At 51.8% G+C, this 8,880-nt stretch overlaps 1 protein-coding gene across 1 annotated transcript; it reads left to right on the forward strand.

The window, feature by feature from the left end:
- The first annotated feature begins 2,350 nt into the window (after positions 1–2,350).
- Positions 2,351–6,073, forward strand: CDSN (corneodesmosin). Its single transcript, XM_056127681.1, has 2 exons — positions 2,351–2,435; positions 4,455–6,073. Exons 1-2 carry the CDS (start codon positions 2,351–2,353, stop codon positions 6,071–6,073), a joined length of 1,704 nt encoding a protein of 567 aa, XP_055983656.1.
- Positions 6,074–8,880: the final 2,807 nt, after the last annotated feature.

Genomic DNA, 8,880 nt, shown 5'->3' on the forward strand with positions numbered 1-8,880 from the left:
GGTGAGTTGCCTGATGCTGGGGGCTTGCGTGGGACCCTACCTGAGCCATCTCTCTCTCCTTTGGGGTGTTGTGGTCTGCAAAAGAGGCATTGAGTGGCAAACATGTTCAGTCCATAGTCTACTTTCGACATGCATCTCCCCTCCTGGGAGGATCCTCCAAACACCCTTTATTTGGTGCTCCCTTTTCTAGCTCATCTGGATTTTAAAGTGAGTGCTTTTATTTAAAAATTTTATTTATCTATTTATTAGGGATCAAAGCATTTTATTTCAGGGGACAGGGTCTTCTAGGGAGGGCCAAAAGCCAAAGTCCTGGGTTGTTTGGGATCTCCGCAGCTGCACAGCACAGAAATCAATAAAAAAAATAATTTGGGGAGGGTTTGGGGTCACACCCAGTGATGCTCAGGGAATACTACTGGCTCTGCACTCAGGAATTATTCCTGGTGGTGCTTGGAAAACCGTATAGGATACTAGGGATTGAACTCAGGTGGATTGAACCTGTGCAAGGTATATGCCTTGTGTGTACATGTGCTATACTATTGCTCTAGCCCTGAAAGTGACTGCTTTTGCCCCCTAACCTCTGCTAGACTATGCTAGGGATCTAGGAATGAACTCTTCCGAGGAAACCGCCTGCAGACTGCTTCCTCCCACTTTCTTTTCTTTTCTTCTTTTTTTTATTTTCAACGTGATTTACAAAGTTATTGATGACTGCATTCTAGGCATATAATGTTTCAACAGCCATCCTCCCACCAGTGTCAACTTTCCCCCACCAGTATTCCCAGATGCCCTTTCTACACAAACACCCCTTCCGACCCCACCTGTCAACTTGATAGACATATTACAAAGTCTCAGCGTTTGCAGCTTACACCTCATGTTTTCAGTTTTGTGGAGTCTGTGTCTTGGATACATGGGTATACCATTTTATGAGGGTAGAAAGTAGAGGGTCAGACTGGATAGCAGCCACTCACAGCACATAGCTATCTACATTGAAATTCATTAACATTCAGTAAAATGTCAAACTCCATTCTGCCTTTGGATCTCATTTCGAAAACTCAGCATCAGAAACCTCTTTCTTGCCTGCAAAGTCTTGATAGCTCTGGGATGGACCAGAGACAGCACAGGAGCTGGTGAGATCTTTCTAGTGGCCTGGGTGAGGGGAGCAGGGAGACATCTGGGTAGGCCTGGGTGAGGAGGAGAGAGCAGCTGGCCCTTGACTCTCGGCCCTTCCCTCTGATACTGAGATACTGATACTCTATTCAGGACAATACCAAGGAGTAATTAATTGTCTGGAGTAGGGCCAGGGCCCAGCAGGCAGGGGCTGTGAAGCATGAAGGAGCCTCCCCATCTCTTTAGCCATCCTCAAGGTTCCGGCCATTCAGGGCTCCCTATCTGCCCGCTGGTCCCCCTTTAGCTTAGCCAACGCAGGCGTGAGCTGGCGGCTTCCTGTTCACTCATCCAGGCCAGGGAGACAGGTCATGGGCCGTGGGGTCACCACCTTCCCAATTAGCCTTATTAGCCTCTTGCTCACAAATCCGAGTCAGGCTCATCCATGGGGGGAGTGGCTGTGAATAGCCTGTGAGTAGCCCGGGCCCAGCCATGACAGGGGTCCCCGAATTCTCCCCCAGGTCGAGGCCCTGGCACCCGACTTGTCTCCTTCTGCCTCTGAAGGCCCCCCAGAAAGGAGAGGTCATGGCCTCAGGAATGCAGATTCCTGGTTTCAGAGAGGGGAAAGGCTGCTTTCTTGGTGGGGCACGTGACACGTGTGGCAGGCATGGCCCTGGGTCATGACAGTTGGAGGACAGAATAAAAATTGGGGAGTATCCAACATCTGGGGATGGGGAGGGTTGAATGGGGGACTTCAAGGAAAACGGTTGTTGGTGGGACCATCAGGGGAAGTTTCGCCGAGCAGGTATCTCGGGCAGGAGGGAAAGTTGAGTCTCCCTGTCTGTGGAGTGGGGGGGCGGGGGGGAGAGGATGTGGCGTCTCACAGGGCCACACGCAGAAGGAGAGTGAAGCCTGGGAGTGGGGCCTCCTCAGAGTGGGCAGCTGCCGGGCAGAGTGCCTGGTTCCAGGTTAGGCAACTAGACGGATGACCAGGGCTGGCCTGTCGGGCAGCAGGAATTGTCAGTGCCCGTGGCCAGGGGGACCCACAGCGCAGCCTCCCCTGCTGCTGAGTAGGCAGATGCCCCGGCTGATTACTTCAGCTCCTCCCAGCCACGCCAACTTCCCTCAGGCACCCACCCTCGCCTCTGCTTCCCTCCCCGCAGTGACTCCTGCCCAGAGAATGTCCATCGTGGCATAAAGGCCCTGGGTGTCCACGAGCTGCCGTCAGTCAGAGACTGCACAGTTCACCATGGGCTCCTCGCAAGCACGCCGCATGGGGCGTGTGGGAGGGCAAGGAATGATGGTGCTGCTGCTGGCCAGTCTGCTCCTGCCAGGTAGGGTCAGGGCCCTGGCAGCCGGAGTCGGGAGGGATGCAGAGAGCAGGTTGGGGAAGGCTAGGATCCCCAGCAGGGAGGGCCTTCATGGCCAGAGGGGTCAGGAGAGGCCCCGGATGGGGGAAGGCAGGGGCTTCTCATAGCCTTGTCACCTTGGGCAAGGTCATTGAACTTTCTGAGCCTCTTTCTGCAGCGCTAAAGGGGTCGGGGGTGGTTAGTGGTAACTACTAGCTCGGATCTTTCTTGCATATGATGAGTGCTTCAGTGGGTACTGTGGGTTTTTTTTTGTTTTTGTTTCTTTTCTTTTTCTTTCTTTTTTGCTTTTTGGGTCACACCTGGCAATGCACAGGGGTCACTCCTGGTTCTGCACTCAGGAATTACTCCTGGTGGTGCTTGGGGGACCATATGGGATGCTGGGAATCAAACTCGGGTAGGCTGCATGCAAGGCAAACCCCCTTCCCGCTGTGCTATCTCTCCAGCCCCAGTGCTGTGGGTTTTATTACTCATGTTATCAGCGCTAGATGATGAAGATGGGATATTTCATAGTCATGACGATCGCTACCTTTTCTAGAGCCCTTTCTGTGTGCTTGGCGCTGCTCCAGTGTTTTAAATACAGGAACATGTGAAAGAGTTGTCCCTCCTCTCCACAGGAGGCCGTGAGAGTCGGGGAGCTTACGGGACATGGACTGTGTGGTCTGGAGAGCAGAGAAGAGATAGGAAACTTGAAGATTAGAGCAGCTTTAAAGCTGTTAACACAGTTGGGGTTTTGCATTGAGGAGGACACTGAGAATTTCTTTTTTTTGTGGAGAAAATGGGGACATGCCCAATTGTGGAAGTTGGGTCAAAGGTGGAGTGTTCGAGGAGAATGGTGGCTAATGCTTTGTTTTCTTAAAGCACCTTGCACCTATTCTGGCCATGCCACTGGGGAGCCAGGGTTGAGGTGAGGAGCAGAGGAAGGATGGGGGTGCAGTGAGCACGAGCCTGGGCTTTAAGGAAGAAGTGGTTCCATAACTGAGAGGGAGGTAAAGGCAGGGGCACAGATGCGGTCTGGGGGCTGGCTCACACTGGCTGGGTGGGGAGAGAGTGAAGCTGATAGTGGTCACGAGCCTCGAGGGAGGATCATCCCATGTCCCTGGGCAGGGCCAGGAGAGCAGGGGTGGCTTGGGGCGCGGTGTCTGGTCACACTGGTACCAGCAAGTTCTGCAGCAACAGTGGGTGCCCCCACATCCGGGTCCCCACCCTGATTTCCTGGCATAGACAATACGAGGATGGGAACAGAATCTCCATCCTTTATCTGAGGCCGGACTCTCCCAGGGTCACTGATCTCCACTGGTCTCTGCCCTGGCCTCAGACCCTCTTTGTCTATAGAGTGCTTTTCTGTCTCTTTTATGGCTTTTCCTTCCCCCTCAAGCCTGTTTTGTCTTTTGCCTTCTCTCCTTCTCTCCCACAGCCTCGCCTGTATTTCTTCCCTCTGAAGGGTGTCTATCCCCAACCCTCATAACTCTGCTCAGCTCTGGCTCTCTGGGGCCTTTCTTGTACATCTAGCTGTCCTGCTGTTCCACGGTTCCCTCTTATCTTCCAAGAGCTTCTGCTCTGGAGTCTTATCCTTTTCTCTGGAAGATGTTTGTCCCCTCCTACCCTTATATACCCTAAATATGAAGCTGCCCTTATTTTGCCAACTCACTTTCCTTTAGAGATATAAGCCAGTTCCCTTTACCCTCCTGGGCTCCTCTCCAGAGAAATTCCATTGGCAGGGGATTGAGGTCAATCTAAAGTGAGGTGAGGGAGAGGAGCTGGAGTGATAGTATAGCGGGTAGGGCGTTTGCCTTGAATGCAGCAGATCTAGGTTCGATTCCCAGCATCCCTTATGGTCCGCTGAGCACCGCTAAGAGTAATTCCTGAGTGCATAGCCAGGAGTAACCCCTGTGCAATGCCGGGTATGACCCAAAAAGAAAAAAAAAAGGTGAGGGGAAAAAGAAAAGCTTCTTGTGTCTTACCAACCTCTGCTTTCTCCCACAGGTACCTTGGCTAAGAGCATCAGGACCTTCTCAGACCCCATGAAGAGCTCTGCTCGCATCACCTCCCCCAATGACCCCTTTCTCAATGGGGGTGCCAATAGCATCAGTAGCCACGGAGGCTCCAGCAGTTCCAGTTCCAGTGGTGGTGCTGGGGGTAGCTCTGGTGGTGCTGGTGGCTCCAGCGGCTCCAGCGGCTCCAGCAACTCCCAGGGCATTTTTTCAGGATCGTCCTCATTTAAACCGGGAACAGGGTATTCCCAGAGCAGCTTCTCTGGTTCTGGCTCTAGTCTTCAAGGTGCATCTGGTTCCTCCCAGTTCGGAAGCAGCAGCTCCCAGTATGGAAGCAGCCAATCTGGAAGCAGCGGCTCTCAGACGGGAAGCAGCGGCTCTCACTACGGAAGCAGCAGCTATCAGACCGGAAGCAGCGGCTCTCACTCCGGAAGCAGCAGCTCTCACTCCGGAAGCAGCAGCACTCACTCCTTAAGCAGCAGTTCTCACTCGGGAGGCAGCAGTTCTCAGTCAGGGTCTGGCTCAGCTCTACCAGTTGACGACAATTCTTCCCGCCATGTCATAAGCTCTTCTCAGTCTGGGGGAGGCTCGAGCTCTTCTGTTTCTCAAACTTGGAAGTCCAGCAGCAGTGGCCAAAACCAGAACCCCTGCAGTTCTGATGTCTCTGACTCTCCCTGCAGTGGGGGTAATATTGTCTCACACTCTAACTCCTACATCTCTAACTCCCACTCTGTGTCAGGGGGGAAAAGGCCAGTGGTGGTGGTGGTGGAGCAGCATGGCTCTGGTGGCCCTGGAGGGGTTCAGGGTGGTCCCTGCGGTAACGGTGTCCTTCAAGGCAAGCCCTGTCCCCCCATCACTTCCATAGACAATTATGGCAGCTATGAGGTGGTGGGTGGCTCCTCTGACAATTACCTGGTCCCAGGCATGACCTACAGTCGGGGGAAAATCTACCCTGTGGGCTACTTCACCAAAGACAACCCTGTCAAAGGCTCTCTGGGGGTCCCCTCCTTTGCAGCTGGCCCACCCGTCTCGGAAGGCAAATACTTTTCTAGCAATCCCATTATTCCCAGTAAAAGCTCTTCTGGTTCCAGTATCTATCAGTCAGGATCCTCCTCCGTTATCGTGTTCCAGCCAGTGGGTTCTGGTGGGGTCCAGCCTTGCAGAGGCAGTTCCACAGGTTCTAAGGGGCCCTGCAACTTCTCCGGCACTGGAAGCCATGGCAGTTCTAGTATTTCCATCAGTTCTGGTTCATCCTCCCATCCTTGTGGTGGGGTTTCCCAGGGACCCTGTTCCTCCCCAGGCACAGGCTCCTTTAGTGGCAGCTCTAGCTCCCAGTCCAGTGGTAAGATCATCCTTCAGCCCTGTGGCAGCAAGTCCGTCTCTTCTAGTCACCCCTGCAATTCTGTCTCCTCCTCCACCCTGAGTGGCGGCCCTGATGGCAATCCCCAACCCGATCCTTCAGCTGGTGCTAGGCCCTGTGGCTCTGGAAGTTCTGCAAAGAATCCCTGCCGCTCCATCCGAGATATCCTGGACCAAGTAAGGCCTCTGGGACCCCAGCTGGTTGACCCTGAGGTTTTCCTACCCAAGGGAGAGCGACCTGGCAGTTCATAGACCAGCTTTTGCATAATGTGTGTATAGGAATGCACACATGCACCCATAAGCACGCGTGTGTGCACACACACAGACACACACAAACATCGTCATCATCAACACCATCGTTGTCGTCATCATAGTCATTGTCATCTTCCAGTTGGGAGAATTTCAGAGGCCCAGGAATGGAGTTAATTCATTTCCCCCCCTCCTCCCATTCCTGAGAGAGCTGCTGTTGCTTCCCTCATTGTTCCAACGTGACCAGTTCTCCTGATCACCCTCTTTCTTCCGCTTCCCAAAGTGGGGACTGCAAGCCCCCTTCTCTCCTCCTCTCCAGCTACTTAGTTTCCCGTCGTCGATTGCAGTGTGGCTCTCCCTGCCAGGCGGCTACTCCCTAAAATTTTCTCTGCCATTTCCTTGAAATGTCAGAGTTGATTGGTGAAACTTACCACAGGATAAGTCGGATGCCCAAGCAAATCATGACTCTTCTGCTTTACCAAATAAAGTGCAGTCCGAACTGTTATCTGAAAAACAATAGCCATTTGTCTGACCTCTTCACCATCTGGTAGAGCAAGGTGATAAGCCATTGTGTTTTCTCACTCCCAGTTCCACACCCACCAGAATTACAGAACTCACCACACCCTCAGGGGTTCCCACCACACCCCCTAGCCTCACAAGCTCTCTGCCCCAGTCCCCCTTCCTGGCTGCCACTTCTCTCAATGCCCAGATGTGTCCCACAGCGTGGGAGACAGCAGGGCCTCTGGGGAGACTGGAGCAGGCTTCCTGTTCTCTCTGGATCCTGGGCAGGTGACTCAATAAACTGTGTAAACTAGATGCAGAAAGTTGTTTTCTTGGAGTTCTGAGTCTCCTCTTCGGTGATGTTCTCTCATGTCACATTCGCATTCATAAGTTGGGCCAGAAATTATCTCAACTTGCAGTTTCTCCCACAATGGAAGAAAAAAACACATATATTTGTTAGATTGAAGGCAGAGGTTACCTGGACACCTCTTCCTCCTCCTACTCTTTTCAGCTCTCGCTGCTCCTGGAAACCTGCTTTCTCCATCCCGTCCTCTCCTCCCCGCCTCCCCTCTTGTACACAGCCCTAATTATTTCTTTCCCTTCTCCACCCTGGGTCTTTCTCCTCCTCTACCATTACTTTGCCTGGCCTTTAGATGTCAATCTTCTCTGGAAGTCCGGAGCACCAGTTTCCTTAGTTTCTGGGAGACAAGGAAACTTGTGAAGGCTGGAACACAACACCCCAGTCCAGATTCCTGGATACTGAGTGGGAACCCAGGCAGGCGTTGTTCTGGGAGCTGGGGGTGGAAAGAGTGAAAGACAGTGGGGCAGGAGTAGGACAGGGAGCACAGCCAAGCCAGTGACTCACTGGCCTACATAAAAGGTCCCGGACCAGACAGAACAGAGTCAAGTATGTCTCTTCACTCCACACTCTGGCTACGTTGGCTGCGGTTCTAGAGTGAGAGCTGTCGAGGTGAGAGGGCTGAGCACTGACAAGAAGGAGGAGCCTTTAGGGGAGAAGAGAAAGCAGAGAGGGAGGGGATGGGTCTTGTAGCACATCCTGGACACAGGCAGGGGAGAGGCTGGAATGGGGAAGTTCTCATACTTCAAGGAGGGGAGAGTGGGGTGTGCAGGTCCTTGAAGGAATAAGAACAAACCTCTGCTTAACTGCAAAGGAATTTAGCCCTATGCTAGAAACTGTCCCTTCCCTCCCCCTGGGATTGCGTCAGCTTGTCCCTGACAGGACTATTGTTGAAATCAAGTCTTAAACAATAGACTGAACCAATTTTATATGACTCAGAAATGATCCACAGGTTGACTGAAGGCGGGAGAGCTCTGGAAGAGTTCTAGTGTTTTATTTTATTTAATTTTTTTCACTTGGGATGCCCCAGAAGTGGGCGGGCAAGAGCCCTTCCCGCCCCAAGGGACCCAGCCCTGGCAGCCGACCTCCACTACCTAACTGCCACCATGCTCCAGGCCGCTTTCTGGATAGTGCGGACACATCATAAGACACTTCCTACCCATTTTTCATAATTATCACACCATGTTTGATGGAATTCAGACAGTATGCAACGAATCATATATATATATATATATATATATATATATATATATATATATATCAGAGAGCCCGACAAGCTACCGAGAGTATTCTGCCTGCACAGGCAGAGCCTGGCAAGCTCCCTGTGACCTATTCAATATGCCAAAACCAGTAACGACAACAGGTCTCATTCCCCTGACCCTGAAAGAGCCTCCAATCGTTGGGAAAGACGAGCAAGGAGAGGCTGCTAAAATCTCAGGACTGGAACGAATAGAGACATTACTGGTGCCTGCTCGAGTAAATCGACAAACAACAGGATGATAGTGATAGTGACACAGAATTTTTTTTAATGGAATCACCATGAGATATACAGTTACAAAGCTGTTCATGATTGGGGTTCAGTCATACAATGTTCCAACACCCATCCCTTCACCAGTGCATATTTCCCACCACCATTGTTTCCAGTTTCCCTCTCACCACCCCGTCACCCCAGCTGCCTCTATAACAGACACTTTTCTTTCTTTCCTTCTCTCTCTCTCTCTCTCTCTCTTTCCTTTTGGGCATTATGGTTTGCAATACAGGTAATAAAAGATTATCATATATATCCCTTTATCTCCTCTTAGCACTGAGTTTTTGTCCAGAGTGATTACTTCCAACTACCATTGTCACAGTGGCCTCTTCTCTATTCTAACTGCACTAGAAGATCTCTGCTTTTGCAACCACAGTTGGGTCACCCTTGACCTGTCTTTGGTTCCTGGGTTGTCACCAATGG

Source organism: Sorex fumeus, unplaced genomic scaffold, assembly GCF_029834395.1.
Source record: "Sorex fumeus unplaced genomic scaffold, SorFum_2.1 ptg000063l, whole genome shotgun sequence".
Lineage (NCBI taxonomy): Eukaryota > Metazoa > Chordata > Mammalia > Eulipotyphla > Soricidae > Sorex > Sorex fumeus.